Raw genomic sequence first — 22,739 nt, forward strand, 5'->3', positions numbered from 1 at the left:
CATTTTTATAAAACAGGCTAATTTCGTATCACTCTTCACAATCACACATATATGGAGAGAAACAACAGTCCAAAGCAGTATCTTGGAACCCAAGGATACATTTCATTATATGCTAAGAGGTAAAAAGCAAGATATAATATTTACATGTATTTATACGACTGGATCAAAATTAAATATTAGCAGATTATTTTAAGATTATGGGATTATACTTTTTTTAAAAAAAATTTTTCATGTTTTTTTTTAAACAAGAAGCACATCTTTTCTACTATGAAACCATAAAAATTTCTTTGTGACATTAATTAAAAAGTGACCTCAGCCAGACTGATCAAACATAAAACGTTAGTTATGAGCTGGAAGAGAGAATTCTCAAGCTTTTCATTGTGTTCTAGTTTCTGCCTAAAGTACCTGTTTGAACCTCCAATCTAGTCATAACAAATCCTTCTAGAAGCAGAGCGAAAGCATAGAATTAGTACGCAGTTTCTATGCCAAGATAAAGTTAAAAAAATTTTTTTAACTTCAGCTGCCAAGAGTTGAGTTAAGTATACTCCTAGGTTCATGGCCTCTCTTTTTAAAATTTCATTCCCATATCCCATCCTCATTCCTGTCCTCCCGTCGGAACTGGCCTTGTTATGTAAATATCTTTTGGCTTACAAGAGTTCTTACAAAATATGTATTCTGTGTTGTCATGTATTTTCAATGTATATAAAAGGTATGTCATTACTTTTGTTATTTTCACTAAGCTTGTATTTTTAAGATTCATCACATTGCTATACACACGTCTAATTCAGGTTTCTGATCACTGCATAGTACTCCATGGAGTGCATCTACCAATCTACCTATGCACTTGCCCTGTAATGGACACCCAGGTCGCCGTCAATTCCCAACAAGGCAAAACACCAGCAGTGCACATCCTTGTCCATATTGCCTTATGGACCTTGTGAGACTACCTTTGTTGCACAGACCCAGAAGTGGAAATCTTGGATCATAAGCTATATGTATACTTAATTTTCTACATTAGTACCAAATTAATTTCCAGTCTATATTCCTACCTGCAATGCATGAAAATTCCTATACTTCCACCTTTCTGCCAATAATTTATAGTTTTTCCGGATTAGAAATACAAGTTTCTATACCATGGAAAGGTAGCGTTTTGGGGTCATTTCTAATTAAATGTTACTTGTCTTGAGAATCTACCCTATCTCCACTCTGTAATTTCCAAGGGAAGAAAGAGTCTTTCAGAGACTTCCAAAATTACTGCTGTGCTTTCAACCAGAGTGCATTCATATGTTCATCCAGACATAATTACAATATACAACGTGACAAAAGTACAAGAATGGGATATTTTCATTGTTTTTATCAGATTTTGACATATAACAGATAAAAGATATGGAAGATTTTAATAGCAATATTAAGAAGTTTGATTTAAAGTATCTATAGAAAACTTTATTCCCAAAACACAGCAGCCACAGTTGTTCCAAATGCCCACGGAATATTTACAAAAATTAACTGTACATTTAGGCAAAATGTTGATAAATCCGCAAAGTAGAACATTTCTAACTAAGCTTATATTCTCTAACCACAGTACAATAAGGTTGGAATTTAACAACTATAACTTTTTCCTTAAATAAACATTTTAAAACAGTCTAAGCTTTTGGGCTACAGGAGAACTAAAAATTGAGATTATAGAATTTTTTTCATTAATGACAGTAAAAGCACATATCCAAAACTTACGGGATGTGACTAAATCTATATTGAGAGGAAAATGTATAGCCTTCAATGATATTTTAGTTCAACAAACTCAACTAGGAAACAATTGAAATAAGCATTCTATAAATCAGTCCCCAGAATTGATCGATATAACCAAGATCTGGTTCTTTCAAAAAAAAAATAGACCAAATCTCTGGTTATTCTGACCATGAGAAAAGGATCAACACTAATAGTATGGAAGGGTATAACCACAGTCAAAGAAGTGTTTTTTTTAAAAAGATTACTGTATGCAACTTTAAGCTGATATATATATTTTTTTTTCCTTTTTTTTTTTTTTTTTAATATGAATGGCTGGATTTTATTTATTTATTTATTTTATTTTTTTGGCTGTGTTGGGTCTTCGTTTCTACGCGAGGGCTTTCTCTAGTTGTGGCAAGCGGGGGCCACTCTTCATCGCGGTGCGCGGGGTTTTCACTGTCGTGGCCTCTCTTGTTGCGGGGCACAGGCTCCAGACGCGCAGGCTCAGTAGTTGTGGCTCACGGGCCTAGTTGCTCCGCGGCATGTGGGATCCTCCCAGACCAGGGCTCGAACCCGTGTCCCCTGCATTGGCAGGCAGATTCTCAACCACTGCGCCACCAGGGAAGCCCTAGGCTGATATATTTTAAAACCGAAATTAGATGGGTGATTTTCTAAGAAAATATAAATTAACAGAGTTGACCAAGAAGTTTTAAATCCTAAGTAGATCATTAATAATAGAAATTTAAAAGACTGTCAGTAATCTGTAGACCTCCCCACCTCTAACTATGTGCCCTCCGGGAATTTTGTACAAATATATGTGCCCACCAAAAGTATGAGAGGATGTGTTTCTTCATTCCTTTGCCAACTATGGGTAGTATCAGTCTTTTTAATATTTGCTAATCTAATGTGTGAAAAAACTCATTGCTTTAAATTGCATTTTTTAAATATTAGGTTTCAGAGATTGCTCTTTACATTTCTTGTTTTGAGAATTAGCTGCTTATATCCTTTGCCCATTTTTCTCTGAAGAATTTTTCTTATTAATTCTTGAGCATTATTGATATTGTATTAATAGTGTAATAGCATTGTTGTGTACTCAACTTCTTTATTTCTTTTTTCCATGCTAAGAAAGATGTCCCCAACCACAAGATTATAAAAAAGTATTCTCCTTTTTTTTTTTTTTTTTTAATACTTATTTAGGGTGGAGGGCAATGCATTTAAACACTTAATCCACATGGAATTTATTTTGTGTGTCTAGATATAATTTTATTGCCAAATGTTTAGCTAATTGTCAGCAGAGATTTTTAAATAAGAAAGTGATATTCATCAATTAATTTATGAGAAGAAACTAAGCTGGACTCTCATCACTTGGACTTGGTAATTAATAGCCGTGGTTCTTTTGAAATTTCTACCCAAAGCAACTAAAATACTATGCAAACACCTTATCAAAATGGAGAGATTGGAAGAGGAAACTAATTCTGACTGAAATATGAAGGAGTTTTATTGATTAAAGTTGAAGTTAGATCAAAACATCCAAGTGAAACTATCTAAAAACATAGCTACGTATGACCTCATGAGTATGTCATGAGTGGAATAAAGATTTTAGAGCCATCCATGTAAAAAAGGTGATCATAATCCTCACAAATACTAAAGCTAAGAGGAAAGATTTCAGAGAATGCAGAGAAGCAGAGAGTGAGAGGGTCACTTCCAGACCATAATTTTTCAAACCTGATAGAAAATCCTTTGGGACTTAAGTCATCTAGCTCTACCACCCTCTACAAGATTTTAATGATCATTTGCTAACCTTCCAGTTTTTCCTGTATATTGAGGGCTTTAGCTCTTGATTTTCTTTCTTTTCTACCCCAAACCCAGCCACTATCTGGGAACCTTACCATCCTGTTAGTTTCTTGACCTCGGTTCTAATGACAAGTACTTCCATTACATTTTAACTCTACAGTCTCATGGCCTGGAATTTTGGCATTATTCAGATTCGTTATGTCTCTGCAATCTTTACTCATTCATGTATGAAAAGAAATTTTCTGAGGACCATTCTGCAGGCGCAATGCATTTTTGATTTGAGGGGGAGGATATATTAGAGTTATCATCTACCATACTTGCAGAAGTAATTGACCAGTTCTGATTTTCTGATGGTGACTACTAGACAGTTATCACCTTAGTTCCTGCTTTTAGAAGTTCTAATCTTGCCTTTCAGAATTAAATCTACGTCAAAATGTTATTTTGGGGGCAGACGAGCTAGTACGTTTTCGTACTGAAACGCCAGTTGCCAGTTTGAACGGTGCATATCTAAAAACTTTTCACAAGAAAAGACTGTCTTTTGGTGCCATCGACTGTATTTCTAATTTTGACTCTGTCTTATCAATGTGTATCTCTGGTCCTAAACTTTAGTGGTTATAAATAAATGAGCATAAACCCATTTTTCTGAAAGAAAAGCATCTTTCAGCAGGCACCTTGCCGGCAGAAGGTCAGCAATAACAATCTTCATACATGAAGAATAGCTGTATAAGGTGATGTAAGAAAATACAGCCTTTTTCCTATATTAGAGATGTTTTCCTAAGTTCAGTTTCCACCTAAAAAGTCATTATTTAATTGAAAAGCTTTTCTTTTTCCCCCCCTGGGTCTCTATGATGGTTTGTCTGATCAATGAACACGGGAATGAATTTCACCTAGATTTTAATTAAACTAAAAAGTACTACAAAAAGCCTGAAACATCTCTGAGATGGTGGCAGTTACTTTTTCCCCAGTTGTAATAAGGCATTAACAGGTGAGTTTACTCTCACAATAATAGAAATTATAACAGAAGAAGCCAGCCAGTGTGTATCTCCTTTCAAGACTCTCTGCAACAGAAAGCTTAAATCATGGTAGCTGATAATGTGAGTTGACTTGTAGTCACTTCAATCTTTATGCGTAAGCCCAGTTGCAGAGAACAGAGTGGGTTGATTCACATCCAGGCGCTAAGGGATGATGAGATCATTAGAGGAAATGCCTGAGACTCTCCCACGGACTAAGGAAAGTGGATTGTTGTGGTTTACCGACGGCATCTGTAAATGAATTCAGCAACAGTTCTATGTTCTATCCCATGGTGGGTCCTCAGCACAAATTGTCACACACAGTGCAGACCTGTGAATTGTGGTTATTGATTGAATCTGTGGAAGTCAAATTAGCGTGACGGCACGGTTCTGACGGTTTGCACTTAGTGCTAGCCGTAGTGTGTGTAGCACTGCACCAAACGTACAATACCCAGCGCCCACATTTTTGTTGGGACTGTCCACTGTTAAATGGAAATGACGCTGTTGGTCACCTTCCATTGTTCTTGTACCCCTGATTCAGTAACAGAAGATGTAAGAACAGAGAGCCCGAGAAGCTTTTTTCTCCAAATAAGGCTTCATAATCGACATGTATTTTAGTTTGCGTACATGAATAAACACATTGTTATAGCTTTCTTGAGATCCTTAACATACCATAAAAGTCACCTATTTAAAGCGTACAGTTAAGTGTGTTTCAGTGTATTCACCGAGCTGTGCAACCGTCACCCCAGTTTAATTTTAAGACATTTTCAACACCTACCATAAACACCCTATGTACATTAGCAGTCACTCATTTCTCCCAATCTCCCACCCCTGCCCCAGCCCCTGCCCCGGCTGTGGTTACTAATCTGCTTTCTGTCTCTATAGATTTCATTATTCTGGACATTTCATGTAAATGGAATCATACAACATGTGATCTTTTGTGACTGGCTTCTTTCACTTAATATTTTCAGAGTTCATCTACACTGTAGCATGTATTCATTCCTTTTTATGGCCAAATCATATTCCACTGTATGAATGCACATATTTCACTTATCTATTCATCAGTTACTGGACATTTGCATTTCTTCCACTGCTTGGCTACTATTAACAAAGCTGCTGTGAACATCCATGTACAAGTTTTTGTGTGGACGTATTTTACATTTCTTTTGGGCATATGCCGATGAATGGATATACTCTGGATAATACAGTTAACTCTATATTTAACCATTTGGGGAACTACCAGACTGTTATGCAAAGTATTGTTACCATTTTGCATTCCTAGCAGCAATGTATGAAGGTTCCCATTTCTCCACATCCTTGAAAACACTTGTTGGCGTCTGTCCTTTTGATTTTCACCATCCTAGAGGGCTAACTAGATACATTTTGTTGAGAAAGAATTTATTTTTAGACTATTTTCTATTTTTAAATGTTTACCGTTTTATAGGCAGGAATGAACTTAATCAGAAAGATTGAAACTAGAAGCAGAAACACACACACCAAGGCTCCTCCCTCATTTAATCAGATGTAAACGTGTGTGCTTTACACCCAGCGGTGCATACCATGTCCTCTGGAAGTGCCAGAGGTTCTCAGACTCGTTCTCGGAAGGGACCGTCAACACTTCCGCTGCCTCTGCTCCACAGGGTGCTCCAGCCTCTGCTTCAACAGCTCCACCACTCACTTGCCGCTCATTGGCAACTTGTTCCATTTGTCTAAGGCTCCAGCTGGCAAAGGTTTTAAAACTTAAAAAGATCCAAAATCTGCCTGTACTAGATTTCCTGGCTCTGCTTCCAGTTCTGCTCTCTGAAGGCACAAAAGAGACCTAATCTTCTACCTCTCAGGTCCCCACTTCCTTCCCTGAAGTATTTTCCCTCAGGTCTTCACTCTTTGAACCGTTTCTCACAGGTCATCCTTTCTACTCCCCTTTCCTAAGTTGACAGCTTCTGGGTCTATTTGTTGACATCCTGTTTTTAAGCATGTCCCTTTGAACTAAGCATGTTGTGCTTCAGATGGTGACAGAGGATTTATCATCTTCCTTTCTGTAAGCTAGAACATTTCTATGGCCTAACATATGTTTTACTCCTATTGAACTCACCAAAGCCATTAAACCTTTATTGCCACACTCTTCCTTGTAAGTTTTTGTTTTGTTTATTCTCATTTCTTAAACTGACAATACATGGTACAAAATTAAAAATATAGAAAGGAGTATTTGATACAGTGTCTTCCCTCTCCCGTTTCCCAGGCACCCATCTTTCCTTTCCAGAGCTACTCAGTGTGACTTGTTCTGGCATATCTTTACAGAGATTTTTAAAACACTTTATAGAAGTTTAATTTACATACCATAAAATACATCCATTTTAAGTATACAATTCAATTATTTTTAGTAAATTTACAGAGCTGTGCAATCATCACCACAATCCAGTTTTAGAACACTTCTGTTACCCAGAAAAGTCCCTTATACCTGTTTGCAATCAATCCACATTCCCAGCCCCAGACAACCTCCAATCTGCCTTTTTCCTTTTCTGCACATTTCATGTAAATAGAATTATATAATATCTAGTCTTTGCATCTAGCTTCTTAGCATGATGTTTTCAAGATTCATCCTTGTTATAGTGTGTACCAGTACTCCTTTTTATTGCTGGTTAGTATTCCATTGTATGGCTCTACCACATTTTGTTTATCCAGTTGCCAGTTGTTGGACATTTGGATTGTTTCATTTTTTTTTTTTTTTTCCGGATAACGTGAATCATGCTGCTATGAACATTTTTGTAAAAGTTTTTCTGTGGACATAGGTTTTCATTTCTTTTGCATATATACGCAGGACTGGAATTGCTGGGTCATATGGTAAGTTTATGTTTAGCTTTTAAGAAAATGCCAAAGTGCAAGCCCCACAAACAGCAAGAAAGTTGAAGAATGAGGTCAGCATTCAAAAATGGGGTCAAATCTACAGCTGGGAAGTGGTGTACAGACAGGTAGAATTTAGATCCTGAGCCTTTAATAAGCACTACCTTCGCTCAGTGCTCTCTGTTTTTAGACTCTATATGAGAACACCTAGGGCTTCCCTGGTGGCGCCGTGGTTAAGAATCCGCCTGCCAAGGCAGGGGACACGGGTTCGAGGCCTGGTCAGGGAAGATCCCAGATGCAGTGGAGCGACTAAGCGCATGTGCCACAGCTACTGAGCCTGCATTCTAGAGCCCGGGAGCCACAACTACTGAAGCCCATGCGCCTAGAGCCCATACTCCGCAACAAGAGAAGCCACTGCGATGAGAAACCCGCACACCGCAACCAAGAGTAGCCCCCGCTAGCCGCAACTAGAGAAAGCCCGTGCACAGCAATGAAGACCCAGTGCAGCCAAAAAAATTAATACATAAAATAAATAAGTTCAAAAAATAAATAAACAAATTAAAAAAAAAAAACAGAACACCTAATGCAGGTGGGAAGGTGGGAGGGACACTGTAAAGGTCATCTATGCTACATGTACAAGAACCCCGAGAGCACACCAATAGGTACCACATTTTTCACTGCTGTAGCCGATCATTCCCCCTGTACTACCACACTGTAGCATTCCCTTCCCTGATCTACTGCTACAGTCTCTTTGGAAGGTGTTTCAGAACTCTTGTTATGAGAGTGCCAGTTGAACTGTCCTCACTTCCTTCATTTATACCAGGATTGAAGACCTTGTGGTCCGAGATCCTGTCCAGAGAGCAAGCAGGCTAAGACTCTGTCTTTGTTGATGTATTTCATCAGAAAGGGCTCTACCCCCTCTCCTAGTTCATGGTGTGAAGTGTTCTTAGCCTCTCAGGAAAGTGGGGAGAATTGGAAAGACTCTACATGAGAATGCTAGGCTTTGTAAAACACTTTAGTTTTTTAAAAATAAGACTCATTTTGTATTGGACTTATAACAATCCTATGAAATACAAAGAAAGCCAAGAATCAGTGACATGAAATGATCACCAGTAAGAACTACAACAGTCACCGCTTATCTCGTAGCACAGGGCATTGTCCATGATCCTTAAGAAGAGTTACTAGAAATGCCTCGCCCATCCTGCCCCTAAACACCAACACAGCAATCATGTACCTTGAACGGTACATGATTGCTGTGTTGGAGTTTAGCGGGAGCATCTCACTTACCAGGGACTGGACTTTTACCTTGATTCCTTTGTAGTGACGGAGACATCCCTGGTGATGAAAAATTCCCTGGGATTGCAACCTCCAAGCCAGACATTTTGTGTGACACAAACTCAAGAACTCCCCAAGTCCTGCAGTAGCAGAAACAGTCACATATTTGAGAGTAACCCAGCATCTGAACTTGGGGACATTTCAGTGACAGCTCCAGTCCAGAGTGCCAGGCGTCTCCTGGCCCTGCCTCCAGCTCCAAGCCAGGGACAAATAGAGAGTAAGCACGTGGATGATATTAAAACCAAGCTTTCAAAGATTCTGGATGCCTAACACATCCCAAAAGAAAACCAAGATCCTCCACTACTCCCTTTAGGAATCCCTGATATTCACCAGCCGCTGGCCTGCACCGATCCCCTCAGCCAAGAGGAGCAGCCTGGTTCTGAAAATGCTGATCTGGGAAAGAACAGCCTGAGTCGTGAGGACCTAGGGACACTCGAAAATGGGATCGAATCCAGCAGTGGTCTTGCAGACATTACTACACTGGCGGAGGATATTCACCTTCCCCAGCTCTTTAGTTCTTTGAAAGATCTTGATCAATCCCAAGGTCCCAACGGGATCAAAGCCAAAGATGCCAGAGCCTTTAAGGTGAATCAGGTGCAGGAAAAGCCAAGTGTCATAAAGGTTCCCTCTGATCAACCCAGGAAGAACAAACAGAAAGCCTCTGAGCCTATCAGTGGCGCTCCCAAGGCCAAAATCCAGCCAAAGAATCCAGAGTGCCTGTTAGGGGGAGAAGTGGTTACATGCCACGCTGCAGTCAGTGACAGGGCTCCTGTGAACACGGCCAAGCACTCTCAAGGCAAACCTCAGAAAGCTGCATCCAGAAAGATCAGCAAAACTAAGAGCCACGGGCAGGAAAAGACCAAAAGGACCAGAGGAAGAAACAAGGCTGAAGAGAACAAGCAGTCAGGGAACAAAGTCAAGGCAGAAGAGAAGCCAACAATTCCCGAGACGAAGCGAAAAAAACACCAAACTGAGCTTTAAAAAGCCTCGAACCTCCCTAGGCATGCGCATGCTGGAGTCTGTGAAGGTTCTTCATGCGCTGGGGAAGAAGGATGATAAGAAAACTGGGCTCTCTTCCTGTCGGCTCTTGGGAAATTCAAGCAACCCCAAAGACCCCCAGCCATCCAGCCATGGCGGCATACCCCACATGAGGGTAAGAGTGCTGAGAAAACTCAAGTCGAAGCCCAGAAACCAGTCAGCAGTGCTGAAACAGAGTGTCTATCCTCATCCCAGTATGAGCGGCCTCCTCCTGGGAAGGTCAAGTTGATACCTCTGCCTTTTTCTGCCTGGGACAAGCCTCAAGCTCGACCCGCTCCTCGGAGGCCACAGTCTCTGGCCTCACATCGGCCTGCTGGGGCTTACCGTGCCCAGCCTGGTTCTACTGACTCAGCTCAACCTGCTGCAGTCAATTCATCCCAGCCAGTTCCTGCCTCTCTGCCAGGTCCCGCCAAACCAGCTCAGCCAACTGTGACCAACCCAACCCAACCGGCTTGGACCAACCATACCCAGCCTCGTGTCCCCTCAGTCTGCTGCTCTTAGGCCTGCACCCTACAAAACTTCATCTGGCGCTTCTCTCCAGCGGGAAGCCTGTTCCCCCTGCTGTGACTAAGCGCCAGTCCCCATCCAAGCTCCAAACCCAACTTCTATGCCAAGACTTCAGCAAGCAACGAGTTCCATGGAGGGAACCCAACGTGCCTGAGCCAGTCATGTCAAAGCCCATCGAACAAGAGCAGAGGCCAGAGCGAGAGGCCATGAAGAGGCGGGCTCAACAACGTGAGAATGCTGCCAGATACACCTCTTCGGGGAAGCTGCAATTTTTCACTGAGAGGGAAAAAGAAATGGAAATTGCTGTCTACTACGGATACGTCAAGTGAGAGCTGCTAGGATTCTTGGTGCCACCTTGGCTACCAGCTGTTCTTCCATACATAGGTAAGATAGGTATAGAACTGAATAAGTAAATGGAATACAATTAATAGATGAGTAATAAACCTTAAGAATTTTGAGATGCTGCTAACTGGGGCGTGAGAAAGGAAGGACTGAAAGTTGGATGGGAGAATGAAGGAAAGGGGTAAAAACTGAGCAAAGAGGAAGGAACTTGGCCCAGGGCTAGGAAGGCCAAAAGAGACGTATGGATTTAGGAAAGGAAGCAGGAGTGAGGATGAAATGGCAGAAGTAAAAAGCAGGGTCAGAGGTCTGGGTTGAAAGAACACAATTGGAGTAGAGTTGAAGGTGACAGAAGATGAGTCTAGGTTTACTAGGAGAAATAGAAAAAGTCTCTCGGGGACGCTGGCCTTAAGTCTCACAACCACCAGATAGGTATTTCAGAAAACAAGAGGTTCAGGACACATCTCTGAAAGGTCTGAGTTGCCTTATTCAGGTGTGACTATAGTGGGGGAATAGGGAAATCTACCAGAGAAGTGGCTAGGGCTCAGAGTTATCCTAGGGGCAGCTGACGACAGGGGCAGAGCCAAGGGAACTGCTGCATCAGGAGGCCCACGAATAGGGCCTGGTATGTAAATCACGATGTACTCAACACCTAAGCACGAGGGGAGCGAATGCGCTCTTCAGTTAACCTTGGCAAAGACAGGCAAGGCCGGTATTCCTGTGCCACTTCACTTACAGAGGTGCAGCAAAGGGCTGAGGTCACATCCCATGTGGAGGTACAAGGACTCAATTTGAGGCCCAAATGCCTCTGAAGTCCTCTGTATTTGCAGATGCCCGTAGGCGGCCAACCTGGCTTTCAGAGCACAGCATCCTGAGGTTACTGGTGGACGAGATCAAACTTCTGCACGCGCCTAAATATTAACTTGAGGGGCTTCCTCCATTGAGCAGGGCACGTGCCGCCTTTTGTAAACATCACCATCTACTGAAACGCATGAGAAAAAATCCGACGGAAGCGTCCACTCTCACGGGTGAGAGTGGTGGGGGCACGCGCACTGGGCAGCAGCTCCAACAGCCACAGGACGCAGGCGCCCAGGGGTTCAGAGGCTCCCTGGGAGGCCTCGTGGGGCAGCTCGAGGGAGTGACGATGGGAGAGAGCGGCAGGGCTGGGCGTGAAAAGGAATGCAGTGGGGAGAAGGGAGAGATGGAGACAGTGGATAGTGACTATGGGAAAATGGGCAATTTTCATTTTCAAAATTATTTTTTTGAGATGTCATTCACATGCCATAAAATTCACCTTCTGAAACTGCAAATTCAGTGTCATTTAGTACATCCACAAGCCTATGCAACCATCACCGGCATCTAACCCATCACGTTTTCATCACCCCAAAAAGAAGCCCCCTTAAGCATCAGCAGGCACTCTTCATCCCCTCTTCCTTCAGCCCTGGCAACCATTAATTTGCTTTCTGTTGCTATGGTTTTGCCTTTTCTGGACATTTCATGAAATAATACAAATGTGACCGCTGTCTCTGGCTTCTTTCACTTAGCATAATGTTTTCAAGTTCGTCCATGTTGTAGCATGTGTTAGTACTTCATTCCTTTTTATGGCTGTATAATATTTCACATATCCACCACATTTAAAAAAATCCATTCATCCACTGATGGGCATTTGGGTTTTTTTCACTAATAATGTCCATTTTTTGAGAGTTTATTCTGTGCCAGGCAGCACCAGGCTGAGTTACTGACCTTACTTCACAGATTAAGAGGCTTGGAGAGTGTGAAGAGTTTGCCCTAGATTAAGAGCTAGCAATTGGGGGAACTGGGGTTTGAACTCAGGCAAACTTCAGAGGTAATAGATTCACATGACAGAACACTAGAAAAGGTACACAAGGGTATTCAATGAAAAGTGACCCTTTTCCCCACGTTCCCCAGCCACACATTTCCCTCCTCAGAGACATCTGCTTTGGCCGTGCTGTGGATCCTTCCAGAGAAATATTTATACCCCAACATTTATGTATCACAACTTATTGACTAATCTGTCCCACTGATTTGAAATGTCACTTTTATGGTATAACAGATTCTTATACGTATATATATATTTTAATGTATTTATTTATTTATTTTTGGCTGCTTTGGGTCTTTGTTGCTGTGCGCAGGCTTTCTCTAGTTGCGGCAAGCGGGCTTCTCATTGCGGTGGCTCCTCGTGTTGCCGAGCACGGGCTCTAGGCGCGTGGGCTTCAGTAGTTGTGGCACACAGGCTCAGTAGTTGTGTCTCACGGGCTTAGCTTCTCCATGGCATGTGGGATCTTCCTGGGCCAGGGATCGAACCCATATCCCCTGCATTGGCAGGAGGATTTTTAACCACTGCACCACCAGGAAAGCCCCTTATACGTATTTATATTTCTCTTTTCAGAGCTGTCCTGACTCTTTCTTGCCTATCTGTTATGTTTGCCATTTCTCTAAAATTCTTTTTATCTTCTTTTTGATTTAAAAAAATTTTTTCCTCTTCTTGTTTGTTTCTCTTAAGGCATTATCCATTATGTTCATTCACTCGTATTATTTTATTTAATTTATTTAATTAATTAACTTATTTATTTTTGGAGGTGTCGGGTATTAGTTGCAGCACGTGGGCTCTTTGTTGCAGTGCGTGGGCTCTTCCTTGCGGCTCGTGGGCTCTCCAGTTGTGGCGCGTGGGCTCCAGAGCACGTGGGCTCAGTAGTTGCGGCGTGCGGGCTTAGTTGCCCTGCAGCATGTGGGATCTCAGTTCCCCAACCAGGGACCGAACCTGCATCCCCTGCACTGCAAGGTGGATTCTTAACCACTGGACAACCAGGGAAGTCCCCACTCTTGTATTATTTTAAATTTAGTCCTCATTTCTGAAACTTTTTTCTTTTATTTTGAATTCTGTCTTGAGTTCTATCATCTTACCTAATTCTGGTTTATGCTGTTCTTTCATCTTTTTTTTATTATGGTAAAATATACATAAAACAAAATTTATTATTTCAACCATTTTCAAGTATACAATTCAGTGACATTAAATACATTCACAATGCTGTGCAACCATCACCACTGTGCAAATTCAAAATAATTATGTCAAAAGATTGAGCAGGACATCAGAAAGATGGAGGCAGCAGCATAGCTTCTGAATCTCTCCAAACCCTTTCATGGAAGAAGATCAACTAAAACCAAACACCCATAGGTGGCATTTATCAGCATTTACCATTTCCAGAACTTTTCCACCATCCCAAACAGAGACTCTATAGCCACTAAACAATAACTTCCCATTCCCTCCTCGATCCATGTTCTTTCATCTTTCGCATTGTTTTTCCTAACATCTTTTAGCCCACTTTGAAATAATAGGTTACAGTTTTGATCTGTTTTGTGGACCTGTCTTTTCCAACTTGATTTTATTGTCTGAAGACATGCTATTCTGCTCCTTATTCTCTTTTTTCTTACACTACCTCTGTACGGGATTTGATCCCAATCCTTTTCTGTTACTGATTTTTGGATGAAAAAAGTTTTACAGCACTTTGAAAAGGTGGTGCGAGGCCATGTGGAAACATGTTCTTCATGGCTGTTTCATCAATGCTTCACTTATACTGCTTTGGAATAACTGTTTTCCAGGAGGCATAAACCAGTGGGCTTTACCATTGGACAGAGTGCAGAGAAAGGACCCCACGAAAGCTGATCACCTTAGCAGAAATGACTTAGTTATGATTTCACCCAAGATTGGTCACAAACCAGCCTGGGAAACTCAAGGCACCAGAGACAAGGCATAATGCCATCTTTCCTTCTCTCTGCCTCAGCTCTCAAGGATTGGTCACCTCCATGTTATTAGTAACTATTATTTGGTTTCTGTTCATAATTACTATCAGGAGACACAGCACTTAGGGGCCTAATTACACTGCCTAGCTACGCACCATTCTTCTTCATCTTGGCTTCCTGTCCACCAGCAGGAACCTGATTTAGTTTTGTTCTCCCTTCACCACAGCCCAGTAATTTTTGTGCATGACTCTCAGTCTCACCAGAATCTGTATCTCTCACTCTGCCCCAACATTCCACCCCATCATTCGCTCCCTGAAGTGTACTCTAGAAATTTCGGTCAACTGGATATTTTACCACTGTTCACCATCTCTTATGAAACCAGAAGACGAGCAGCTTTCTTATGGAATGACGGAGAACTTGTAAAGATAAAACACCAGTCTGCAGGAGAAAGGGAAGAAGAGAATGATGGAAATCGTTTCTGCAAAACTAGTTTTACATTACGTTTTGTTTGTTCCTGGTAAAGAAACTGAAATCTTCTAAACATTAAAAAAAAAATCTAAACCACTAAAGTCAATAATACAGGAATATAACTTTTGAAAAAAAGTTCTTTGGCTGCGCAGCATGTGGGATCTTAGCTCCCCAACCAGGGGTTGAACCCACGCCTGCTGCATTGGAAGCGCAGAGTCTTCACCACGGGACCACCAGGGAAGTCCCAGGAATATCACTTTTAAAGGAGAAGTTATAAACCCCTTGGTTCTATGAACTGGAGATTTTTAGTAAGAAGTCATGTATTTTAAATGACTTGGAGCTTTAAAGGAAGGAAGGAAGGAAGGGAGGAAGGAAAGAAGGAAGGAAGAAAAAGGGACTTCCTTGGTGGGGCAGTGGATATAATATCAAAAGTAAATTAATTAATTAAATAAATTTTAAAAAGAAAAAAAAAATGCTGAAATCCACTGACTAATTATTCAGGCTATTATATCTTGCTATTTCCAGATACATCCCTTTATAAACTTTTGGTAAAAGGTTATCGTATGTCAGAACAAATGAATTACAGACTTTTCTATTTTTCCAAAATTTGAGAAATTCCCTTACATTTCTCCCTTCAAATTTTATAACAAGGGAAAAGTAGTGACAACCCTTATACTTACATTCAATTGCATCATCTGGCCACATGCCTTCTACATCAATCAAATATCTACAAAACAACAAAATTCGAGTCATTTGTAAATAAAAAGGAAAGAAAATCAAGTTTTTGCAAAAAAAGGTCCAATTGTGCTTTACAAATACAGATAGAAAAATCCTAAGAAAATATCAGCATATCTAATCAATAATTATTAAAGCATGATATATACCATGACTACAAAAAGGCTTTATTCCGGAGTTTCCCTGGTGGCGCAGTGTTGAGAATCTGCCTGCCAATGCACGGGACACGGATTCGAGCTCTGGTCTGGGAAGATCGCACATGCCCCGGAGCGACTGGGTCCGTGAGCCACAACTACTGAGCCTGCGCGTCTGGAGCCCGTGCTCTGCAACAAGAGAGGCCGCGATAGTGAGAGGCCCGCCCACCGCGATGAACAGTGGCCCCCGCTTGCCGCAACTAGGGAAAGCGCTCGCATAGAAACAAAGACCCAACACAGCCAAAAAAAAAAAAAAAAAAAAAAAAAAAACAGGCTTTATTCCAAGGACCAAGGATGCAAGGATAACGCAACTTTAGAAAATCTATTAATATAGTTATTTACATTAATACAACAATTTAATCAATAAATGAAAGAGAATAAAATACAGGACCAAACTGGCAGATGTTAAAAAGTTATCTGATAACATACAACGGTCAGTTTCGGTCAAAATGCTTTGTACACTAAAAACAGGAGACTTAATATGACAAGAGTATTCATCAAGAACCAACAAATAACAAAAGACAAATTAGGACAAATATTAACATCATATCTAAAAAACCCTATCTAATCAACCACAGGAGCCAGAAACTTAGGAATCACCATCACTGACAGCTATTTCTCCCTCACCCTCATCCTCAACCCACCACCAGTGCTGACAATGATACTGCCTACATACCTCTAGAATCTGTCCACATCTTTCCACCAAAATGACCACCATACCCTGGTCCAAGCCACCATTATGCCCAATTTCTACACAAGTCTCCTAACTTGCTTCCTTGCTTCCACTCTTTCTCCCTGCAGTGTATTCTCCACTCGGTAGCAAAACGATAGGTTGAAAATGCAATTGGGTATGTTCCACACACTCACCTTCAACAAAAATAGTTCAATGGTTTTCTATTACTCTTCAAGTCTGAAACCTTAAACATAAGCCTGCACGATCGAGCTCCTACCCACACTTGCAGCTCCATTATAATGACATGCTCCCCCAACGGCCCCACCTTCCTGGCCAGTTCCTCCAACACAGCATATGCTTTCCTCTTAGAGGGTCTTTTGCTATTCCTTATGCTCAGAAATCTCTCCCCAACGTCCCTATCTGGTTAATACCTACTCATCCTTCAGATATCAGCTGAAACATCCCTAAACCTTCTCTAATCTCCATGATGAGATCAAATCCTCCCTAAAATATGCTCTCATGGTACCATGTCCCTCTCCTTGGCACCTGTCAGAGTTGTAATTCTACATGCAGAGTGTGATTCTTGAATAGCTATTCCCTCTCTGGACTGCTAGAATTCACAAAGGGCAGGCAGGTCAAGTCTCCTCACTCACAAAATTTCTCAAGTCTTTTTGCTAGCACCCAGCACAGTGCTTAAACATAACAGATGCTCAATACGTATTTCCTGCATGAACAACCATACATTGGTACAGTGTAGCAACACCCACAAAAAGCATAAGGGCATAAACTCCTTGATGCAGAAGTCCCATTCTGAGTGAAGTTAACTGAGACAAAGCATATATATTCAAAGATGTTCACACAGGAATGTTCATTACTTTGATGTTTTATAATATCAAAAACTTCTGACTTGTACATGTTCATCAGTAAGCAAAGGAACAATGCAGCCTTAAAAAAAAAAATAAACCGATCAACAAAGGATTAATCTCCAAAATATATCAATAGGTCATGCAGCTCACTATTAAAAACACAAACAACCCAATCAAAAAATGGGCTGAAGACCTAAATAGACATTTCTCCAAAGAAGACATACAGATGGCCAAGAAGCACACGAAAAGCTGCTCAACATCACTAATTATTAAAGAAATGCAAATCAAAACTACAATGAGGTATCACCTCACACCGCTTAGAATGGGCATCATCAGAAAATCTACAAACAGCAAATGCTGGAGAGGATGTGAGGAAAGGGAACCCTCTTGCACTGCTGGTGGGAATGTAAACTGATACAGCCACTATGGAGAACAGTATGCAGGTTCCTTAAAAACTAAAAATAGAATTACCATATGACCCAGTAATCCCACTACTGGGCATATACCCAGAGAAAACCATAATTCAAAAAGACATATGCACCCCAATGTTCACTGCAGCACTATTCACAATAGCTAGGTCACGGAAGCAACCTAAACGCCCATCGACAGGTGCACGGACAAAGAAGATGTGGTACGCATATACAATGGAATATTACTCAGCGATAAAAAAGAACGAACTTGGGTCATTTGTAGAGACGTGGATGGACCTCGAGACTGTCATACAGAGTGAAGTCAGTCAGAAAGAGAAAAACAAATATTATATATTAATGCATATATGTGGAATCTAGAAAAGTGGTACAGAAGAACCGGTTTGCAAGGCAGAAATAGAGACACAGATGTAGAGAACAAACGTATGGACATCAAGGGGGGAAAGCGGGGCAGGGCGGGGGTCGGTGGTGGTGAGATGAATTGGGAGATTGGGATTGACATATATACACTAATATGTATAAAATAGATAACTAATAAGAACCTGCTGTATAAAAAATAAATAAATTTTTTAAATTCAAAAATAAATAAATAAATAAACTAATTAAAAAAAAAAAAAAGAATGAGGTTGGGAGACTGTCAAAACAGCACACAGATCACACACTCAAGCCCCGGAAGATGGGGAACTGCCTTAAGTCCCCCACTTCGGATGACATCTCCCTGCCTCACAAGTCTCAATCCGACTGGGCTAGCTTTGGCAAGGGGACGGAGCTGGATCAGGAGCTGCTGCTGCCATATCTGGATCAAGTTCCAGTTTTGGTCTCTCATCCAACACCTAGTCAGACTCGCCTAGCACCTCAGCTGAGAGGAGCAAATTAGGATAGCTCAAAGAATAGGCCTCATACAGCATCAGCCTGAAGGAGTTTATGACCCTGGAAGAAATGGATCAGAAAAAAGGATCCGGGGGACTTCCCTGGTGGTGCAGCGGCTAAAGACTCCACACTCCCAACGCAGGGGGCCCGGGTTCGTTCCCCGGTCAGGGAACTAGATCCCACATGCATGCCGCAACTAAGAGTTTGCATGCCACAACTAAGGAGCCCACCGACTGCAATTAAGACCCGGCGCAACCAAATAAATGAATAAATAAAATAAAACAAATATTTAAAAAAAAGATCGGGGAGTGTGTGATCTGTATGATGCACTTTGTTTATGAGAACCCAATTTGATTTCTGCTGTGTATGCAGATCACCTGGGCTGTACAGATGACTGGCTGATGAGATCCTTCACGTGCCCCTCCTGCATGGAGACAGTTGATGCAGCACTGCTTTTGTCCTACGAGACTAACTGAGCCAGTGTCTCTCACCTGACTTCAAGTGAACCATCATTTTTGGTGGTTTTGATCTTTTGTGGTTGAGCCCAAAGAGCCAGGGATTAGGAATTAAGATCATGCATGAAAGTTTCCTAAAAATTCCTGAACGGCTGCAGATGTTGGGGAAAAGCACGTGATATTTTAGAAATTTAGGGGGAAAAAGGAGGATGGTATTTTTATGTAAAGCCTTCACCCAGTGTTGAAAAATATAATTGTTATTTAGATCTTGTTATTCCTCCAGTACATAGGAATTGTGTAAAGTGTTACAGCAGCTATATATGTTTCAACTGTGTGCCAAAGATTAGGATAAAGATAGTGGTTGTTTTTCCTAAGTGAGATAACTTTCTTCTTCCCCCTACCCAAATTCTTTTCTGAAGTTGCTGGCATTTGGGTCAAGGTTTTATGAAAAGCCACATTTTAGAACACTGGCACAAAAAAAGGAGTTTTAAGCTGGTTTGCATAGTTCTTTTTTTGTTTTAGAATAAACATAGAGCACTTATATTTTTTACTTTATAGGAACTCCACAAGTTAAGGTCCCATTGTTCTTTTGCTGTGATTGTTGTTACTATTGATGTTGCTGTTTTCTGTCTTTGCTGGTTCTTTCTAATCTACCATTTGTCATTATTGGCATATGATCATCTCAGGGTCACAAGATGGCTGCTGTAAAACCAAATATCATATTCTCACAAAACAAGGAGGAAGCAGAAAAAGAGCCCAAATGGTCATTTTCCTAATGCCTATTTATCTTTTCTCAGAGAAAAATATCATTCTCATAAGCACAATAACAGCCTTCCCTTAATTACTCATTTGCCAAAACAGACTGATATGACCATTCGTAAGACAATTCATGGCAAAGAGGGATATGATAATGATTGTCTTAGCCTAACAAGGATTTATCCACTCAAGCTGAATGCTTCACTCCTCAAAAAAGTCATAAAGCTCTATGAGCAAGGAAGAACTACTAAGTGACTGTTAAGTAAACCATCAGAATTGTTTGTCCAAGACCATACGATTCTTTCTTTCCACTGGAAATGGAATTCATTGCCTTAGGTCTTTTTCAATAGTGTACTATTACTGTTGGGGCTGGCTCTGTGCTTGAAAACCAGCTGAAAACCAGTTATAACCTGTTACAAGTGCTATATCTGTTTGCAGTTAAGAAATGCAGAATTCAAAGTGATCTCCTAGCTTGTAAGCCAACTGAGATTCACTGTCCCTCTTCTATAAAAAAAATGAGCTAATGTGTCCAGAAACTAACTCTAGTAAAGTGGGGTTTATTAACATTACCCTTTCTTATGAGTTTCGTCAAATTATTTTGGTTGTTAACATGGTGATAATTAAAAGTCAAGGTAAATTTTAAATATTAAGAATTCTGATGTATTGAGCTTGAATTATGCCACCATGCTTATGTAAAAATGAAAGTGGCACCATGGTTACACTGAGAAAAGTTTCTCAGTTGTAACCATTTTGATTTCTTCTTTCCTGTGACCTCCTTCCCTGTTGTCTTGAAGCACAGCAAAAGGATACTGCATGTCTTCTTACTGTAGTGCTGAGGTTATTGAAGTTATATAAAACACATCTCAGTCTCTTGTTTCTTGGAAGGAAAGTCCTGCTAGTTGACTGACAATTCTAAGCAGGGAGAATTAAGAGAAATGTGTTTCATGTTTTGCACACAAATGAAGAATTTGTATAATCACGACTTCACAGCTGTGATCTCAAAAAAGAAGGAATTTCTCTCTTTCTATTTTTCTTGCAATTAACGTAAGAACACTCTAAATCTCTAAGTTTCTGAAGCGTTAGTAGAGATGGTCTAGTAAAGATGTAGTTGTAATGTTTTACCCATTTAGCATGTGTTTATTTTTCCTTATGTACTCCAAGGTGACATATTTGTTCAGCTCAGTGATATTACAGCTAAAACAATCATTCATTAGTAAAAGGAGAAGCAATCTCAACCTAACAAATCAGAAGTGTTTCTTATTATTTTATACTGAGTTGAATATTTGACTCTTAACACTTTTTGCTACATACAAAACACAAGTCTCTTGAAGGGTTCCTCATAAGTGCATTATACAAGGATTTAGTATGTCCTAAGCACTTAAAGATTTGACATTCAACTGTAGTAGTATCCATGTTGGTTACTTTTCTTACGAGCCCCATGATGAGTTGGAGAAACACTGAAAGAATTAAGAGTATCAGGTTCTATTAAATTGTTACATGTATCTTGCTTAAGTTTGTGCTCATTTATTTATATCCAACTACATAAAGCAAATTTGGAGGAAAAAAAAGAATAATAAATAAATAAGAATGAGGTCTCCAAATATTGTCAGACGAAGATGTCCTCCATATATTAAATTATAAACCAGAATGTCTAAAACACTATACCATTAAATCACAGGTACAGTCAGTTCTGTATATCCAACGGTTCCATAACCTGCAGATATGGAAGCCCGACTGTACTACACCATTTTACATACGGGACTTGAGCATCCGAGGATTTTCGGATCCATGGGGAGTCCTAAAACCAATCCCCCTGCAGATACCAAGGGACCATTGTATATGCTTATATCTGCATTTTTTACGTCTGAAAAAATATGTGCTAAATTATTACTGGTGGTAACATCTGAGTAGGGGGCAAAATTGCCTTCCACTTCATACACTTCTCTGACTGCATTTTTTGCATTCAGCTTACATTAGCTTACATTACTATTGTAAACAGAACAATTTAAACATGCTCTGCCTCTTGGGGTTGGCAACTCACCTGCACATGAGGTAGCCAGTCCTGTTGAAACCATGGGTACAGTGGACACCAAGAAGTCTGTCTAGAAAACAGGGACTATGGAATTAAGTAAGCGAAGTAGATACACTAAAAACGAGTTATACAATTTTCTGAAGAGTAGCCTTTATTAGTTACCACAACACTACCACTATCCTGAAAAGGAAAAACTCTGAAGAAAAGAGTGTTTTTGCAGGAACGTACTATAAAGAATTAACTACTATACAGTCAAAATTCATTGTCTCTGGGAAATTTTGCATAGCCTCCAATCAGATGCAATAGTGTGGACTGGAGAATGCCCATCAGGAACTGATCTGACTATAGAAAAAGGGAGTGGAAAAAAAAAACAGGCTATCAGAAGAACAGAATTTGTTTTTGAGTGAAACAAATGGAATGCCTTCACTTTTAATGCTCAATATTAAAAAGAACAAACGGTTTCTGAAGGGCTCTTGGGGTCCCCAAAGCACTTCCATTCCTTCTCTCCTTCACTGCTCCTCACACGCCACGGGTCTATGTGCCTGGGGAGTTCTCGGGTTAAGTAGCACCGTTCTTATTTCACAATGAAAAAGTAAGGCTTGAGAACGTAAGCCCAAGCTGCAGAGCAGGCAAACAGAAAAAAGACTAGAATCGAGTCTCAGATTTTTCCAACGATGCCACAGTATTTTGTGGTCCAGGACTTAAAAAAAATTATATGAGAGAGTAAATAAAAAACAACAACATGTAGCTGATCTCTGCAAAAGCTATGTCTGTGACTAGGTGGTGTCTGGCATTCGTCATCTCCTGCCTGGAATACTACCGCCCTACAATTCTAACAATCTCTTCTATTTCAACTGATCCTCCACATGGAAGATGTTCTCTCTCTAAAATATAAACTTGGCTGGATTGCT

At 40.6% G+C, this 22,739-nt stretch overlaps 1 protein-coding gene and 1 pseudogene across 2 annotated transcripts in view; one reads left to right on the forward strand and one right to left on the reverse strand.

Annotated features, from left to right (window-relative positions):
* Positions 1-7,234: 7,234 nt before the first annotated feature.
* Positions 7,235-22,739, reverse strand: part of LOC309622127 (uncharacterized protein) — a gene marked incomplete at its 5' end in the record, with an annotated part of 68,313 nt that continues 52,808 nt past the window's right edge. Inside the window, 3 exons of the mRNA XM_082409280.1 lie at positions 7,235-14,789; positions 15,500-15,546; positions 21,838-21,898. Of these exons, the coding sequence (XP_082265406.1) occupies positions 14,722-14,789; positions 15,500-15,546; positions 21,838-21,898 (176 nt within the window). The remainder of the gene's footprint in view (positions 14,790-15,499; positions 15,547-21,837; positions 21,899-22,739) is intronic.
* LOC309622125 (RING finger protein 11-like) lies at positions 15,704-20,356 on the forward strand (annotated as a pseudogene). Its single transcript has 2 exons — positions 15,704-18,680; positions 18,895-20,356. The product of its transcript is annotated as an RING finger protein 11-like (transcript).

Source organism: Balaenoptera borealis (assembly GCF_965194805.1).
Source record: "Balaenoptera borealis genome assembly, contig: HAP1_SCAFFOLD_1595, whole genome shotgun sequence".
Taxonomy (NCBI): Eukaryota; Metazoa; Chordata; class Mammalia; order Artiodactyla; family Balaenopteridae; genus Balaenoptera; species Balaenoptera borealis.